Source organism: Chiloscyllium plagiosum, chromosome 23 (assembly GCF_004010195.1).
Source record: "Chiloscyllium plagiosum isolate BGI_BamShark_2017 chromosome 23, ASM401019v2, whole genome shotgun sequence".
Classification (NCBI taxonomy): domain Eukaryota; kingdom Metazoa; phylum Chordata; class Chondrichthyes; order Orectolobiformes; family Hemiscylliidae; genus Chiloscyllium; species Chiloscyllium plagiosum.
In genome coordinates, this window is record NC_057732.1 from 5,801,513 (window position 1) to 5,821,247 (window position 19,735).

The 19,735-nt window shown below is 40.0% G+C and overlaps 1 protein-coding gene across 4 annotated transcripts in view; it reads left to right on the forward strand.

Annotated features, from left to right (window-relative positions):
* The window catches only part of dnai7 (dynein axonemal intermediate chain 7), a 78,979-nt gene that overhangs the window by 44,000 nt on the left and 15,244 nt on the right, over positions 1-19,735 (forward strand). For all 4 annotated transcript variants that reach the window (XM_043713376.1, XM_043713373.1, XM_043713378.1 and 1 more), the window contains 3 exons: positions 13,678-13,814; positions 15,863-16,043; positions 18,979-19,193. In XM_043713376.1, the coding sequence (XP_043569311.1) occupies positions 13,678-13,814; positions 15,863-16,043; positions 18,979-19,193 (533 nt within the window). The remainder of the gene's footprint in view (positions 1-13,677; positions 13,815-15,862; positions 16,044-18,978; positions 19,194-19,735) is intronic.

Below are 19,735 nucleotides of genomic sequence, written 5' to 3' on the forward strand. Positions count from 1 at the left end.
AGAGATGTTAGGGGTAGGTTCTTTACTCAGTGAGTCGTGAGTTCATGGAATGCCCTGCCAGTAGCAGTGGTGGACTCTCCCTCATTATGGGCATTTAAGCGGGCATTGGATAGGCATATGGAGGATAGTGGGCTAGTGTAGGTTAGGTGGGCTTGGATCGGCGCAACATCGAGGGCCGAAGGGCCTGTACTGCGCTGTATTCTTCTATGTTCTATGTTCTAAATGTGACAAGACACATCACAGAGCATTATAAACAAAATATGGTACAAAACCACAAAGAGATATTAAGGTTAGTTAAGATAGGTAGGTTGGGGTAGTTATAAAGAATGCCTTGAAGGAGAGAAATGATATAGGAATGTAGAAAAGTGTAGGGAGACATTTCTGTACCTTAAGACCCCAGGCAACAGAAGGCACAGCCATCAGTTATGCTGTGATTAAAATTGGGGCAATTTGGAAAGAGCAAAATTAGATAGAGTCATACAGCACAGAGACAGACCCTTCTACCTAACTCGTCCATGCCGACTAGTAACTTAAATGGAACTAGCCCCATTTGCCTGTATTTGACCCCTATTCCTCTAAACCTTTTCTATTCATGTACCTGTCTAAATGTCTTTTAAATATTGTAATTGTACCCGCCTCCACCACTTTTTCTGGCAGCTCAATCCATACATGCACTACCCTTGTGAAAAAATTGCCCCTCAGGTCCCTTTTAAATCTTGCCCTGCTCACCTTTGCCATCTAGCTTTGGACTCCTCTACCCTTGGAAAAAGATCTTGGCTATTCACTTTATCTATGCCCCTCATAATTTTATAAACCTTTGTAAGATCACCCTCAGCCTCTGACATTCCAGGAAAAAATGTCACAGTTTACCTAGCCTCCCCTTGTAGCTCAAACTTTCCAGTCCCAGCAACATCCTCTTAAACTAAATCAACCCTTTCGAGTTGAACGTATCTTGGAGAGTTGTGGAGTTTGAGAAGATTGCAGAGTTAGGGAGGGGGAAGGCCTCGAAAACAAGGATTGGAGCTTTAAAATTAAGGTTTTACTTGACTGGGTGCTAATGAGAATAGAAAGTTGATAGGGATTTGGAATTAGATGTGAATTAAGAAAATGGGCAGTAGAGTTTTGGATTACCTCAGGTTTACATGGGGTAAAATCTGGAAGACCAGCCAGATTTATCTGATCAGATCTGTATTGCAGATCATCCAACTGCCAATCCATTTTTCAACAAACATTATAATTCATTCCTTTGCAGGCTTTATAGTTTTACTTCAAATTTTATAAATAATGGAATTCACACTGAAGGTTAGTCAATCCATTCTGGCTGTCCTGGCTTCTTAGAACATTAAGACTTTGGAGCTTATTAATAATATTATTAGCGATATTATAAATATCTAATATGTGTTTATGAGGCACTGAAGTTGAAAATCTGCTCTTACATTTCTAATTCATCAAAGGAAGATTAATTAGAATCATAGAGCATAGGAGGCTATTCAGTTTGTGTTTGTTCCAGCTCTTTGAAAGCCCTATTAGTTACACTCTCCCCACAGCCCTAAAAGTTTCTATTTTTCAAATAAGTATTTAAATCTTCTTTGGAAGTTACTACTGAATCTCCTTCCATTGCACTTCCATGTAGAACATTCCAGATCATTATGGCTCAGAATCAAAACAATTTCTTCTCATCCTTCTGTTAATTACTTTAAATCTGTGTCCTCTAGTTTCTGACCTTCCTGGTCATGATAGTAAATCTCCTCTGTAGCTTCTCCAAGACCTGACCTCCTTCTGTGAGTGTGATGCCTATAAATACACAATAATAATGCCGTGTTCTAGGTGGGACCTACCCAATGTGCGATAAAAACATTGCCGTTGGAGTTGTCATCATAGGCTCTGGACTCCATGCAATCTTAAGGCATCAGATCAACATATGCAAGGAAACCTCATGCTGATTACTATCTACTACAGAGGAACCTCGATTATCCGAATGACACGGGCAGGGAGTATTATTTTCAGATAATCGAAATTTGGATAATCAAATGCCGGATACACTGTTTAGCCAAGCATTGGGACCTTGCAATCTTGCCGAATAATCCGAAATTCGGATAATTGAATGCCGAATAATCAAGGTTCCTCTGTACTCTGTCTTGGCTGATGAATCAATGCTGTTCAATGTTGAACACACTTGGAGGAAACACTAAGTGTGACAAGGGCACAAGGAGCTTCAATGTCCATCAGCAAGAATGCACCAATATTGATTAAGCTCGTCAAGTGCCACAGGGCATTGCTGCTAGATTGAGTCTACAGCAAGTAATAAGAGAACCGACAAAAGGGTAAGACCTACTTGACCTCACCCAATCTATCTGTCTTGGAGGTTTCTGTCTTAGGAAGTATCAGTAGGAGAAACCACTGCCCAGTCTTGCGGAGATGAAGTGTAATCTTCACATTGAGGACACCCTTTGGTATGTTATGTGGTACTGCCGCCATGCTAATGGGCCTGACTTGGAACAGTGCAACAACTCAAAACTAGATCAACAGTCCAAATGCTGAACAACTGGAACAGAGGATAGTAGTGAGAAGTGACTGAGGAGAATTCTAAGAAAGGTTGGCTCACTCATCACAACTGAGAAGGGAATCTCAAAGGGTCTAGTGTCAAAGAACTTCTGGAAAAGGAGGTTGAACAATCAGTTCATGTTGGGGTGGGTGAGTTGATCAATGGACCTACTTTTGGAAGTACCAGTATGGGCAAAAGAAAGAGGATGGGGAGCATGGAAAAGGAAATGAGGGAAGGTTAGAATGTTGACAGTGAAAAAGAAACACTCATCTTCCATTGGGCAAGAAAGAAATAAGGGCAGTGTTAAGTTGCGAGTGTGTAAATGCATGGAATATAGAGAACAAAATTAGGGAACTGGAAACAAAAATTGCTGTAGGGAGATATTACATAGTATCATTGGCAGAACTGTGGCTGAAGCCCTGGGTTATAAACTCTTGAGTATGAAGTTGGGATGGGTGAAAAGGGAGGAGGTGCAGCAGACTTGGTCAAAGATAATGTCATAGCCCTTGAATGAGATGCAGTTCCTGAAAGAGAATCTATATGATTGGAGGTGAGAAACAGGATGGGAGCAGTGGCCTTGTTGGTATTTTTTATAGACCTCCAAATAGTGGGGAGGAAGTCAAAGAGAGCATTTGAGGGAAGGTTATAAAAACATGCGACATAAGTAGGGTTGTGATTGGTGATTTCAATTACCCCAGGATAGACTGGAAATAAAAGGTAGATTGTAGAACGCAGAACAGGAGAAATTCCTGTAATGCATGCTGGAGAACTTTCTGGAACTGTACATTTCCAGTCATACCCAAGAGGAAACTGTGCTGGATCTGCTTGTAGGAAATGAGGCAGGCCAAGTGGAAAATTTTAGAGGAGGAGAGCATTTGGGAAATAGCAATCATAATATAATTAGGTTTAATATTAAGTTGAAAAAGGATAAATATCAGTCAAGGATTAAGATACCAGAGTGGAAAAGTGCATATCTTTTAAATTTATTCATGGGCTTTGTTGGCTAGGCCAGCATTTATTGCCCATCCCTAATCGCCTAGATGGCAGTTAAGAGTCAACTTCACTGCTGTGGGTCTGAAGTCACATGCAGGCCAGACCAGGGAAGGATGGCAACTTCCTTCCCTAAAGGACATTAAATGCATTTTTCCGACAGTTTACAATGGATTCATGGTCATCATTAGACTCTTAATTCCAAATATTTATTAAATTCAAATTCCACCATTTCCCATGATTTGATTCAAACCTCGGTCTCTAGATTAATAGTCCACAATAATACTACTAGGCCATTGCCTCCCCAAAGGTGTTTAAAAGTTAAACAGAGCAAGTTAATTGGAAACAAATTTTAATGGATAAAAGACTGGATGAAAAATGGAAGACTTTCAAAAAGGAGATGACTAGTGTGCAACTGGGGACATACCCATGAGAAAAAATGTGGGATATCCAAGGCCAGAATATCCTGAATGATCAACAATATTGATGAAAAAGTAAGGAAGAAAAGTTCCTCATGATATTGTCCTAAATTCAACCATTCTTAGCTGCTTCATCAGTGACCTTACCTCCATCATAAGGTTAGACTTGGGGATATTTGCCAATAATTGAACAGACTTAAATGCTATATATGATGCCACACATAATGAAGCCATCTGTGTCCATATGCAGCAAGACCTAGAAAACATCCATGCTTAGGTATTAAATGGCCACACAAGTACCAAACATTGACCGACTCCATCAAGACAGAATCTAACCATTATCCCTTGACACTCAATATTACTATCACTGAATTCCTATTAATAATATTCTTGGGGTCATCACTAAACTGGACCAGCTATATAAATACTGTAACTATAAAAACCTGTCAGGAGCAAGGAACTCTGCTCTGAGTAATACGCAATGGCAGCAGTGCATACCATCCACTGGGTGCATTGCAGAAATTCATCAGGGCTTCTTGGACAGCACATTCCATATCCATGATCTCTCTAACCTAGGAGGACAAGGGCAGCAGATACATGGGAATACCACCACTTGAAAGCTCCTCTGTAAGGCACACAGCATCCTGACTTGGAATCATATTGTCAGTCCTTCATCCTGGAACTTGCTTCGAAACAGCACTGTAAATGGCCTCACACCAAATGAACTGCAGTGGTTCAGGAAGGCAGTTCACCACCACCTTCTCAAGGGTAATCAGAGATGGCCAATAATTGCAGGCCTAGCCAGATTCACCTATATCACATGAAAGGATAAAATGCAAAGTCTGATAATAAGCTCTGCCCACTGGAAAATCAAAGAGTAGTTTTGTATATGAACTGAAGGTGTAGCCACAAAAGTTGTAAGGAAACTCTGTGAAGCCCAGGTGAAAACATTGACAACTCCCCACATAGCAATTCTTGCTAGAATTTGTGATTTTACTATGATTCCAGAACACAATGACAAACATCTGTAGTTCATTTGTGTACATGATGACATAGAAATGAAGCAGGGATGAAAATATTAGTTGTTAGGTGTGAGTTTAAACACTTAACAGCAAAGTTTGAATGTTTATATACACCTTTCTTTTTTTAATAGGATGTGAATGTTGCTGGTTAAACCAACTTTTATTGCCCTATCCTTAATTGCCCAGAAAAGGTTAAGCATTAACCATATTGCTGTGGTTCTGGAGCATTTTAGGCCAGATCAAGTAAGGATGATCTATTTTGTTCCCTAAAGGACATTAGTGACCATTTTCTTTTAATAACAATTAACAGTGTCCATCCTTAGGCTTGCTTATTATTCCAATTTTGATATTTTTATCAAATTTCACTATCATGGTAGAAGTTGAACCTATGTGTTCCATTAGTCCGGGGATTATGTTACTAGGCTAGTAGAAATTACTAGAGCCTCCTGATGAAGGGCTTTTGCCTGAAGCGTTGATTTTCCTGCTCCTCGGAAGCTGCCTAGCCTGCTGTGCTTTTCCAGCACCACTCTAATCTTGACTCTAATCTCCTTATCAAATTTCACTATCATGGTGGAAGTTGAACCTATGTGTTCCATTAGTCCGGGGATTATGTTACTAGGCTAGTAGAAATTACTAGAACCTCCTGATGAAGGGCTTTTGCCTGAAGCGTTGATTTTCCTGCTCCTCGGAAGCTGCCTAGCCTGCTGTGCTTTTCCAGCACCACTCTAATCTTGACTCTAATCTCCAGTATCTGCAGTACTCACTTCCGCCTAGTAGAAATTACTGCCATGCCACTGCCTCCGGGGTGGACCATTTGCCACAGCAGATTCACCGCGAACGATTAGCCACTGCCCTTTGTCCACTGAGGACGCTTAGCCACAGCCCATTGGCCACTGAAGGCAATTCGCCACCGCAAATAAGTCGTATATTTTGAATATTGGTGGTAGCGTTTACTTGTTTTAATAACGATTTATTTTTGTTAATAGATTTTTAAAAATTTAACAACGTTTAAAATGTTAGAGAACAAGCATATCTAAACTCTATAAAATTGTTGTTATATTGGTTAAGGTAGTGTTTACGTTGCGTTGTTCTTGAATACGGTGAAAGAGATTGGAATATCTTAGAGGAATAGCGCATAACTATCAAATGAACTGAAATTTCATTGTTTAATATTAATGTGAGATTTTACTGCCATAATAAATATTTTTAAAATATATTTCCTTTTTCTGGTTAAAGTTTGTAACTCATTTTTATATATAAACCAATAAAATGATATTTATTTTACCTCTTTTTTTATCAATATGTAGTATGCAGTTGTATAAATAAAGGGGACTGAGAAGTATGAAAGAACAGGAGGGAGGGAAAACAATCAGTACATGTATATATTTCCGGTGGTGAATAGTCTCCAGAGGTCAAACGACCCCGGTGGAGAAACGCTGGTGGAGAGCTAGCAGTGGCTAATCATCAGTGGCGAATGTGCAGTGGAGAATCGTTACCATTAGTCGTCACCATCGTAACCCTTAGTTAGTTATCTTGGTTATCAGTCAAGAAATTCAGATATATTTTTAAAAATAACTGTGTAAATTTAATATAATTAGATTTATTTAAATAATTACTTTATATTCCTAATAAGGGAGTGAAACCCCTTGATGAGGTTAGATTATTCCCTTCATTCATTATTCTCCACTTGCAACCTCCATCAGAAAACACAGCTTGTAGTCCTCAGTAGCTCCTTTCCCCTTTCTTCATGACCACTTTCGGTCACTTCAAAACAAAATGAAGATAGAGAAAAAAGCAGGATGACAGACGTTTAAAAAAGAAGCAAGCAACAGGACTAAAAACGATGGAAGCAGAACAGGGGACAAGGACTGACTGATAGCAACCTGAAGCCAAAATAAGACAGAGAGAGAGAGAGAGAAAGAGAGAGAGAGAGAAAGAGAGAGAGAGAGACTACAGTCTCTGATTTACTGTCTTCATGCCAGAGTTAATTCACATCTGATGCTGTCAATTGAAAAACCTGCTTTTTGTTTTGATAAACTGGATGGTTATGGAATTGGGAGAGAACAAAACTTGTTGCGTGAAGCCACCTAATGGTCACTACAGCCATGGCAACTGCAGAACAATTTACATAATAAAATTGAATGGGAAATATTAATATAGTCATTTACAATGAGAAATGGTGGCACAAAGTTCTGAAGTTTGTGAATAGCAAAAAGTGTTACCTATGTAAGGCATTTCATATTATGCTATTCAATTTGGCAACTGTACAATGAATTAACTGTTTGATTATACAAGGTGGAATCAAATTTAGTGGTGAGACGAGAAGGTAATGTCCAACAATTGACTTATACAACTGAATGACAAGTGTCATGCCAAGTTACAGTGGGTAAAGTTGACTGATAATTGTGACCAAATGTTATGCCAGCAGTAGGAAATATTTGCAAATAAACAATATATTTAATATATATAGTATAAATGATAGAAAAATATACTTACAGAGATACCTTTTGAAATCTAACTGCATCAGATAATAAAACCGGTTATGTAGTATTCAACAGAGTACCAAGGATACAAAAAGCGAAATATCCTGGATGTAGGAAATCTGAAATATAAATAGAAAGTACTAGAAACCTCAGCAGGTCAGAGACACAATAGAGGAATATGGACCATGTGTCATTAGATGGGATTAATTTAGATCGGTTAGCATGGTCAGTACAGACATGGTGGGCTGAAAGGCCTGTTCCAGAGCTGTGCTGTTATTTTATGTTCTATTAGTTTAATCCTTTATTCAAGATATTTATTGATTGTATATTTCCTCATTGGCCATGGTGAGATTCAAACTCAAGTCCCCAGAATATTAGCTGGTTGGATTGCTAGTGCATTGACAGTGTCACTTATTCTTTCCATTGCTAGCCCACAAATTTACTGAATTGCAAGACTCCACCCTGAGGAGCAGATGAACCTATTGTGCCAGTTCCACCATTCAGTTAGGTTGATCTGTATCCTAACTCTAATTATCCATTTACGTTCTCTTACCCTGATCTAAAACTGATCAGTCTCCATTTCATCAGTCTTTATTGAAACTATCTTTCGTAGTTTCAGTGGGGAGAGAGTTCCAAATTTCTGCTACCTTTTTGTGAAGACGTTAGCTTGGAAGGGCCTAGCTCTAAGTTTAAAGTCCTACCAGCTTACTCTGGGCTGCACTAACAGAACAAATCCTTTAATCGTCTTAAACCATTCTAAACTCAAAAGAACAATGCAAGTCATGGTGGGATTTGAACTCATAACCTCTGGGTTATTCTATTTCTAGCCGAACCATGAAGCTTCCGCATATCATTCAGTGGTTGCCATGTTCGTGGTAACTTTCAAGTAAAAGAATTTAATTCATCTTCACAATCTGTTTTTGAGTCAAATTAAGGCCATACCTATTTTAATGTGACAATGTTTTGATGTAATTAATTTAAAGTTGCCTTTTTGCCTTAAAGAAGCTGAATTAACAAGCTTCATTAAAATGGAAATGTCAAGAAAAAGTAAAAAAAAATTACTAAATTAACAGATAATTAGAAAAGACTCTTTTAAAACAAGAGGTTGTTTACATTTAACCATTGCAAACTTTTAAAGAATTTGAATGATTAAAATTAAAAAAAATGAAACACAATTAAAGACTTCTCTTTCTATAAACCTGAACAAGGGGTTGTAAATATATGATAGTCCTGACAAAATCCAACCCGCTACAGAACTGCAGAGAAACCTCTTTACTCCAAGAGTGATGGGAATGTAGAACTCACCAACACATGGAGTCGTTGAGGTGAATAGTGCAGATGTGCTTCAATGGAAACTGGATAAGTAAAGTGATCGAGTCAATACAATACAGTACAGCCCAGAAACAGGCCCTTTGGCTCACTAACTCTGTGTTGATTCCTAGCCCTTATTTAGACTAGCTATTTATTGCCCATACATGGTTTCTATCCCTCTGTTCGTCTCCTATTCGTGTGTCCATCAAGATGCACCTTAAACGTTGCTAATATGCCTACTTCCACCACCAGCACTGGCAGTATGTGCCAGGCACCCAGCACCCTCTTTTTGAAAGATTTTCCCCGCACTTCTCCCCTAAACCTCCACTTCCTCACCTTGAACCTGTGCCCCCTTGTAGTTGACCTTCCCATCCTGGGAAAAGGCCTCTGACTGCCTGTCCTATCTAGTGTGCTTCCAATTAAACCTGTTGGACTATAACCTGGTGTTGTGTGATTTTTAACTTTGTACACCCCAGTCCAACACCGGCATCTCTGAATCATGTCCTATCTATGTCTCTCATAATTTTGTAGACCTCTGTCAGCTTGCCCCTCAGCCACCATCTTTCCAATGAAAACATTCCAAATATATCCAACCTCTCCTCATAACTAAAACCTTCCAAAACTTTTTCTGCATGCTGTCCAAAGCATCCATTCTGAGAGTGTGGCGACCAGAACTGCACACAATATTCCAAGTTTGGCCTAACTAAACTATTCTGTAGCTGTAACATAAATTGTCAACTTTTATACTCAGTGCCCCAGCCAATGAAGGCAAGTGTGCTGTATTTCTTCTTGACCACCTTAGGGATCTCTCAGGGATCTATGGATCTGTATGCTTAGATCCCTCTATATGTCCATGTTGCTAAGGATTACATAGAAACATAGAAAGTAGAAGTAGGCCATTCGGCCCTTCGAGCATGCACCACCATTTAACATGATCATGGCTAATTATGCAATCTCAGTATCCCATTCCCACCCTCTCCCCATACCTCTTGATCCCTTTAGCAACAAGGGCCACAACCAGCTCCCTCTTGAATATATCTAATGAACTGGCCCCAACAGTTTCCTATGGGAGAGAATTCCAAAGGTTCACAACTCTCTGAGTGAAGAAATTCTTCCTCATCTCAATCCTGAATGGCTTACCCCTTATTCTTTGACTCCTAGTTCTGGAGTTGCCCAACATTGGAAACATTCTTCTCGCATCTAGCGGGATTTGAAATGTTTCTATGAGACCTCCACCTTATTCTTCTAAATTCCAGTGAATCCAAGCCCAGTCGATCCAGTCTTTCTTCATGTGTCAGTCCTACCATCTGGGGAAGCAGTCTGGTGAACCTTTGCTGAACTCCCTCAATAGCAAGAATGTCCTTCCTCAGACTAGGAGACCAAAACTGCACACAATACTCACCAAGGCCCTATATAACTGCAGCAAGATATCCTTACTCCGATACTCAAATCCTCTCACTATGCAGGCCAGCATGCCATTAGCTTTCCTCACTGTCTGCTACACCTGTATGTCAACCTTCAGTGACTGTTCCACCCTGACACCCAAGTCTCGTTGCACCTCATCTTTTCCTAAACTGCCACCAATCGGATGATAATCTGCCTTTCTGTTGTTGCCTCACATTTATCCACATTATATTGCATTTGCGAAGTATGTGCCCACTCAGTCAGTCTTTCCAAGTCATCCTGCAGTCTCTTAGCATCCTTCTCACGGCACACACTACCACTCAATTTAGTGTTGTCTGCCACTCAGCTGTATAATTTACACCTGAATTTGATCTTCCAAAATGCATCACCTCACATTTGTCTGGATTAAACTCCATTTGCTATTTCTCTGCTTAAATCTGCATCTATATCTATATGACAATGCTCCTCACTATCTGCAAATCTGCCAATTTTGGTGTCATCTGCAAACTTAATCCACAATCAGACCACCTACATTTTTCTCCAGATCATTTATATATATTACAAACAACAAAGGTCCCAGTAACCACTAGTTACTGATCTCCATTCCAAAAAGTACCCTTCCACTATGACACTCTGTCTTGTGACTAAGCCAGTGTTGTATCCATCTAACCGGCTCCCACTGGATCCCATGAGTCTGTACCTTTTGTACCAGTCTGCCATGAGGTATCTTGTCAAATGCCTTACTAAAGTCCCATGTAGACAACATCCACTGCCCTTCTCTCATCAATCATTCTTGTCACCTTCTCATAAAAACTGAATCAAGTTGGTGAGGTATGACCTTCCAAATATGAATAAATCCTGAATCTCAGTATCTTCTCCCACAGCTTCCCATTACTGATGTGAGGCTCACTGGCCTGTAATTATCTGGATTATCTGTTTTCCTTGTTAAACAAAGGAACAACATTGGCCATTCTCCAGTTCTCTGAAACCTCACCTGAGGCCAAAGAGAATGCAAAGATATCTGTTAAGGCACCAGCTACTTCCTCCTTTGCCTCTCACAGTATCCTCCTTAAGCCATTGTCCAAGGACATTTCTTAGCCACTTTTAGCCCTTTGAGGTGCGGGACAAAGTGGTAGAAGATAATGCTGAGGGGGAGAGATGACCTAAGTTGCGAGGTGGGCCAAGTGGAGGTCAAACACTGGCATTGAACAATTAAGCTGACAGGGCTAGTTTTGCACTGTACATTCTCAGGTGCGACAGTGACACACTGGTTAACATTGCTGTCTCACAGTGCCAGGGATCCGGGTTCAGTTCACAGCCTCAGGTGATTGCCTGTGTGGAGTTTGCATGTTCTCCCTGTGTCTGCGTGGGTCCCCTCTTCATGCTCCAATTTCCTCCCAGATTCCAAAGATGTGTAAGATGGTGAATTAGCTATGATAAATGTGGGGTTGGGGGAGTTGTTCTGGGTGGCATGTTCTTCAGAGGGTTGGCGTAGACTTGATGGGCTGAATGGCCTCTATCCACACTATAAGGATTCTATGAAGTTGGTCAGCTTCTGAACCATGACGGGGGAGCCCTGTTATGGAATCGTGGACCTTTTGAAAGTGTTTTCAACTTTATATGTTATAATTAGATGCTGTACATCTCTGTCCCTAAAGGCAAATAGCCATCATTATGCTCAGATGCATTGAGCACTTACTAAAGTGGGTAAAGTTCTCTTCTCAATAGTATTGAGAATTATGTATTAGCGTATCATCTGGACTCTGTGCTTTGATATTTTTATATTGATTTAAGGTCAGACATCTGTTGAGCCTTTAAAGTATCTGAACAGGTGCCTAGTGTGATTGACTATCCATCTGCTGAACCTTTGAAAATGTGAACAGATAGCCATCTGTAACTACAATGGCACCATTTTATTGATTTCTGGATGGTTTGTTTCTATGGGTAAAGAGATGAAATAGGTTTTAAATAAGTGTAGTGACAGGGAAAGGGAGTAGGGTTGAGGAGGATGGAAGGGGCCAATAAAGGACGGCCCTTTGAGGTACCAACACATTACTCAGGATGTTCAACTACTTATTTGAGTTAAACATCATCATTTGTGTGCAAAAAAAAGTTGTGTCTCCAGATTCTGGTGGCACACCAGATTCAGCAACTGATATCAGATTTGAGCAATACACCTCATCCAACAAGGGTAACAATTTGTTTTACTAATTCACTTGGCATCTTTAATTTGAAAAGAAAAATATAAAAGCATGTTGTTGTCAACCTGAATGGAATTTCAAGGTCAACATCAAAGGTGTGCCTTGAGTAGGATCTTATGTGAAAGTAGGGAGATGGAGAGTCATGGCAGGATAGCAAGAGATTTGGCAGCTCTGTATTTATGATGGAATCATCTAGGTCTTTCTGGATCAAGGAATAGGAGCATTTAGGAGTAGGAGAAATCTCAGAGGATGGCATCAGGCAGCCTCTTTTCATCCCTGGTAATTTTTCTGGAGGCATACCATCAGCTGCAGTTTAGGGTTGCTGCTGAGATTTATAGAGCTGTATGGTGATGGATGATCCTTGGGTTGTGGATAGTTTGAGCTGAGGAGAATGAAATCTTGGTGTACTTTATGGAGTCTAGCTGGAACTGATGAAGGTAGCTAAACAGTTGCGTGCTGTCTACAGCCAACTGTTGCCATCTGAACTTGAGGGGTCTAAGAAGGGTTGTGTAACAAAGGGAATGATCAGGATTGGAGTGATTGTAGTTTTGCTGAATTAAGTAGTTCATTTTTTGAAAATGCTTATTTTCAAACATTTAACACTTCCCTGGGATTAAGCAATGCATTTAGAACTCTTTTAAAAATCTCTATTCAAAACGTTGTCTCTGGCATCAAAACATTAACTCAATTTCTCTCTTGCTGAGTTCCTTCAGCAATTTCAGTTTGCATTTCGACCCTTTTGTTTATTTTCGCTAATGGGCTCAGTATGTGGCAGGCTGATGTTGTTATGTCTTCATGGAGAGTTAATTCACCCAACAGGGTAGTGCTACCCAGGGGGCATCAGTTCAAATCGCAAATTGTAAATTGAATTTGATTAGTTTGGTTATTCTGGACTGACAAAATGGGGAAAAAGAAGATCGTCACAGCACTACCGTTGGCTTACTGATGACTTTAGGGAAGGGATAGTATCTCCTCTCCACATAGAATCGACACATGACCCCAGTCCTACATTATGTTGCGAACTCTTAATGTGCTTTGAAATACCCCATTAAATCAGAGTTATTATGGTAATTATAAAAATGCAATAATTGAGGAATTGCTAACAATCATCCACATCCCAAGGAGAAATGTTATAATAATTATTTACATTTAGATCATATTTGCAAAATTTGAACCAACAATCAGAAAGTCACTTTGCTGAGCAGGGACAAAACTAAGTCTTTGATGTATTACTTTTATAATGTCTAATAAAGGAATTCTATTGTTTATTGCAACTTGATTTCATACTTTTTGTCCATCTAGAAAAGGTATCATATGAGACCATCGATATGAGTATTGTTGACTTTAATCAGTACACACCACTGGGAGGAGTTTATTATTTTGACATACTGAAGTTGCCACCTCAGCCCAAGTTTGTTAAAGGGTGGAGAATCGTCCAGGTAAACGTCTATTTTATACTACAGTATCTGAATGTTGTTTAAACAATGCTTTTATTTCAAGAGATACAGTAAGTGGTAAGATCCCAGGAGACATTCCCCAATGTGTTGTGGTTCTAGACAGATGCACCAAGTCATTAAAATGCCCAGATGAGGAGGGATGAACTGGTTCCCGTTCTTTTCTCATCCACCTTTCAGTTGGTTCCAATGAGGTTTATTTTTAAAGGATCCCTTCCCTCATGAAAACCTTTGCTCTTGACACTGTTTTAAAAGGAGTCAATTTAACAAGGCTTTCCTAAGTTAAAAGAGAATGAGTTCATTACTAATTATTATTGCACGTGGGAAGTAATGCAACACACATGGACTAGAAATTACAACTGGGCTTCAAAAGATAGTGGCTTAAAAAAATTACAAACAATTCAGAGACTGATTTGTATCAGAGTGGATGTTAAACGTGGTCAATAATGTGGAGGTTATCTTAAGGTTAGCATTGGTCGTTTTAAGATTCTTGGTTTTGCAGGTTGGTTGAGTTCCTTGTTATTTGATTTTGTTAAACTATGACTGAAGTCCAGAAGTCAGGATGAGAGAGAGTCCTTTTGTTACCCTATTCTCTTTTGTCCGGATAACTAACATGCTGATTCCTAGCACTTGAGAGGATCTCTTTACCTATAACATGGATACCTATAACTAAAGGATTTTGACTGTGACCTTTACTGTGTGCTAATACTCAAACCTAGGCTAAAACAGATGAGTACCTTAGCTTGCTCGCATACACAAATAGGTTCAGTTCTAATAACTCTCAAGTAGAGTTGAAAGTGACATTTTAAGCTCTATCCTCTGAAAGATATAGAAGGACAAATACAAAACGTGTCTGTCTGTAGGTTCGGATATAATTCGCAGGGGGCGTCTTGCTGCTGAGCAGTTTATCACCATCTCATTATCGTTGTAGTCACAAGATGTCACATTCCAGTTGGTTTTGATCTTCCTCTGCCTCCTTTGCAGTTTTTTTGAAGTTCCCTTCACATCTTTTGGTGAGATATTCCATGTGTCTGTCTGTTTGTCTCTCTCTGTCAACAGATACTTTATTTACATCAAGCATTCAATTCAGAAACTTGAACACAGTTTGAGAACTACTGACTTGGACTATTTTTCAATTCAGCCCCATTTTAACACTTGAAAATTAATCAAACCCTGGTTGTCAACAAAAACAGTAATAAAGAAACATAGTAACATTTACCATAAAAACTATTAAAGTTTGTATATTATTGATAAAAATGATACCTCATATGACCATGTGTTTTTAAAGCATTCCGTAAAACTATTATTTTATGCAGTCCCCAGACCTTTGCTTCATCTGAGCCATTCCAGCTCACAAACTTTAACCAAGAAGCTGTGGAAATAAAGCTGAATGTCTTGAGTTGGCTAGTGTTGGAACATAGATCATACCAAGGATAGATCTGTTTATTGAACTTAAGGTTATTCAAACTAAATTTTTGGTAATCTGAAGTGCTAGTAGCTTTAGTTTCAGAAACAGACTTGAGCAAAGTTTCGATTGACTTGGTCACTGCAGCTACAGCTACAGCTGATCAATGCTAGGTTAATGTTGAGCCACACGTGCTTGTGTGTCTGAAATTCAAGGTGTATCGTGATTAATCAGTCTCCATACTCTCTGGATGGGTACAATTATTGCAAGGTCACTACACTGATCTGACAGTGTGGTCACTTTTTAGAAAATTGATTGTTTAGTCCGAAATATTCTTTGAACTACATTAAACAAAGATTACAAAAACTTGAATGGTTATGGACATAATTCACTTACGTTTCAAATTTCTTGATCTTTAATATTGATTTTGACCAGATTGCACTAATATGTGAGCAGAAAACACATGGAAACTTCAACCCTCTGGTTACATTTCTATAGAAGATACAAATAATAAAGCAACTTCAAGTACATTGACTTCTGGTACTTAAACATTTCATAACTTTAACAAGCACTCCACAAATAGTATATACATGATTACTGATGAATAAACATATTATGTCAATTTTAGCTGAAGGATACAGGATTGATGTCAGCTCCCTATCCACCAGAGTCAAACAAGGAAGACAGTCCCACCCCAGATGAAAAGGAAGGTGAAAGCCGTAATGCACCACCCGCAGGAATCACACTCAAACTCCCTTCAAAAGCACTGTTCTTTGAACAGCCTAAGCCTGCTCGATGGGACCAAACAGGTATCAAACTCACTCAGTGCACAATTGAAAAATTACTCAGTAATAAAAAAATTCAGACCATGCAACACGCAATGTAAAATCTAGGGTCATAATCCAACCTCACCTCAGAGTGAATTGAAATGGGCCTTCTTGAAGAAGAGAATCTCTATTGGTTTTGCTGTGGTCAGGACTAATGCCTGATCTGCACCATACAGTTTTATCATTGGAGTGAAGCGATGTACTCATAGAATTGACCCCTCACAGACTTAAAAATATTTTCTGGAAAACATTTCAATAAGGTTTTTCTGTTGTTTGTGGGTGGGGTGGGGTGGGGTGGGATGCAGTATATCAGCATTAAAATTCTTTCTTAATTACTTCAATTCTTTATTAAGCCACACAGCAACCACCTGTCCATCCTCAAACTTTCACCCAGAATCAATCCCTGTCTCACAAAGTACCTGCTTGCCACCCTGGTGCAACCCACAGCCAAAGATTCCTTTGCCACTCTTCCATGTGAACACAATGGGTGAATATTCATAGCCTCTTAGAACCGGACTGGGAGATGGGAAGGTTGGCACTAGGGCATAGGAAGCCATCAGGTGGGGAGTACAAGATCTTCCCACCAACATAGTGCCAATGACCAGAATTGGGATAGTATTGCCATCCACCTTGTGGTCATTTAAGGGTCTGCCATGCTATGTGAAGTTAGGTAATCTCTGCATGCTTCTCTGTAAGCTCCATTGGTGGAGGTCCTTTCTTTATAGAACATAGAAAAATACAGCACAGAACAAGCCCTTTGGCCCACAATGTTGTGCAGAGGTTTAATCCTAATGTAAAATATAATAACTTAACCTGTGCACCCCTCAACTCACTGCTCTCCATGTGCCTGTCCAGAAGTCGTTTAAATGTCCCTAATGACTCTGCTTCCACCACCACCACCACTGGCAATGCATTCCATGCATTCACAACTTTCTGCGTAAAGAACCTACCTCTGACATCTCCTCTATACCTTTCCCTTAATATCTTAAAACTATGACCCCTTGTACCAGTCAATCCTGCCCTGGGGAAAAGTCTCTGGCTATTGACTCTACCTATTCCTCTCATTATCTTGTATACCTCGATCAGGTCTCCTCTCTTCCTCCTCCTCTCCAGAGAGAAAAGTCCGAGCTATTTCAACCTTTCTTCATACGGCAAGCCCTCCAATCCAGGTAGCATCCTAGTAAACCTTCTTTGCAAAGGGCGACCAGAACTGGACACAATATTCCAAGTGTGATCTCACCAGAGACTTGTAGAGCTGTAGCAAAACTTTGCGGATCTTAAACTCGATCCCCCTGTTAATGAAAGCCAAAATACCACATGCTTTCTTAACAACTCTATCCACTTGGGTGGCAACTTTGAGGGACCTATGTACTTGCACACCCAGATCCCTCTGTTCCTCCACACTATCAAGAATCCTGTCTTTAATCCTATATTCAGCATTCGTGTTCAACCTTCCAAAATGCATCACTTCGCATTGATCCAGGTTGAACGTCATCGGCAATTTCTCAGCCCAGCTCTGCATCGTGTCTATGTCGTGCTGCAGCCTGCAACAGCCCTCGATACTATTGACGACATCGTCAATCTTTGTGTCATCTACACATTTCCTAAGCCACCCCTCAACCTCCTCATCCACGTAATTTATAAAAACTACAAAGAGCAGAGGCCCAAGAACAGAGCCCTACGGGACCCCACTCAACACTGACTTCCAGGCAGAATACTTACCATCTACAACCACCCTCTGCCTTCTGTCAGCCAGTCAATTCTGAGTCCAGATAGCCAATTCTCCCTGTATCCCATACTTCCTGACTTTATGAATGACCCTACTGTGGGGAACCTTTTCAAATACCTTGCTGAAGTCCATATCCACCACATCCACTGATCAACCTTTGTCGACCTGTCTTGTCACCTCCTCGAAGGACTCAATAAGATTTGTGAGGCATGACCTGCCCCTCACAAACCATACTGACTGCCTTTAATCATGCTATACTTTGCCAAATAGTCATAGATCCTAACCCTCAGAATTCTTTCCAAAACTTTGCTGACCACAGATGTAAGACTGACTGGTCTGTAATTACCAGAGATTTCCCTATTCCCCTTCTTGAAAGGAGGAACAACATTAGTCTCCTTCCAATCCTCCAGTATGACTCTTGTGGAGAGTGAGGAGGCAAAGATCTTCGCCAGTGGCTTAGCAACCTCCTTTCTTGCTTCTCAGAGCAGCCTGGGATAAATCTGGTCTGGCCCTGGGGACTTATCAATCTTAATGTTTTCCAAAATTTTCAGCACATCAACTTCATCAATCTTGATCTGGTCAAGCCTGTATCCCAGCACCTCAAAGTTCTCATTCACAACAAGGTCCCTTTCCTTAGAGAAAACTGAAGCAAAATACTCATTTAGGGCTTCCCCTGTCTCTCAGGCTCCATGCACAAGTTCCCTACGCTATCCCTGATCGGCCCTACCTTCTCCCTGATCATTCTCTTATTCCTCATGTATGAGTAAAATGCCTTTGGGTTCTCCCTAATCCTATCTGCCAAGCCTTTTTCGTGCCTCCTCCTGGCTCTCCTCAGTCCATTTTATGGGATCACATCATCACTTCCACTGGTTTCTGAGGGCTTTTCCTCAGTGTCTCCCAACCCAACTGCCCTGACTTGAGTCCTTTCCCTGAAGGTGCAGTTTCAGTAATGGCCACTGTTAGTGGTGGCACTCCTGAGCTCTCACTATAGTGATTGGGTGGCAGATGGGATATAACCACTGTACCTGATTGAATGGTAGTCGTTTAATTGGCTGTTGCCAGCAATATACCATCTGACACCCACCTTCAACCATAGAGGGGTCGGCTCTAGTTTTCAGCCCTGATGGTGTGACTTCACCTTAACAAGATGGTTAAAACCCAGACTAATATATTTATTTTTCATTATAGGTAATCAATGGAAGACAGATGGCATTCACAGCATCACATTTGAGCCAGAGGAACAGATACTGTCCTTTAAGATGGACACATTCAACATTTTCACTCTGATCCAGAGATATTATGTCAATATGCCTTTCCAATCTTGGATACTTAAACCTGTGGCAGAAAATGAAGCTATTTTAACTGTCCATGCTGCCTTTACCAAAGTAGAAATTCGAATGAAGGTACATTTTCTGATTATACTGTAATTTAGTAAGTGATTTTTCAAAACAAAATCAGCAACCTCAAAGTTCAGAAGTTGTGATATTGCATTCAATTTATTTGGTAAACTGTGCTAATTGCTGCAAGAAAAAAACTATAAGAGTTGCCTGATTGTCATTAAGAACACATCAGGTTGGACAATTCATCATTAGAGTAAATGATTTAAAAGCCTTACTCCAGCTGACCTTCTAACAGCTTCAGTCATGAGCTCTGTTACTCAGCACAGTTAATGTCTGAGTTAGAAAAAGCTTATCACAAATCACTCTGGTAGCGTTATATTACTTTGGTTTATATTTTATCTTGTAATACTTGCACAGGTACAAATATTAATGGAATACACCAGTAGGTTAATATTGTTAGCAGACTGGTTGGTTGCATTTTACAGCGAGAGCAATTTTGGGATTTGTCCATCCTTCAGTTTTGTAGCATCAACAGATATCATATCAGACGGTTGGAGAACCTGGGGTTTGTAAACCTTTGGCAGAGGAACATGGATATTTATCAA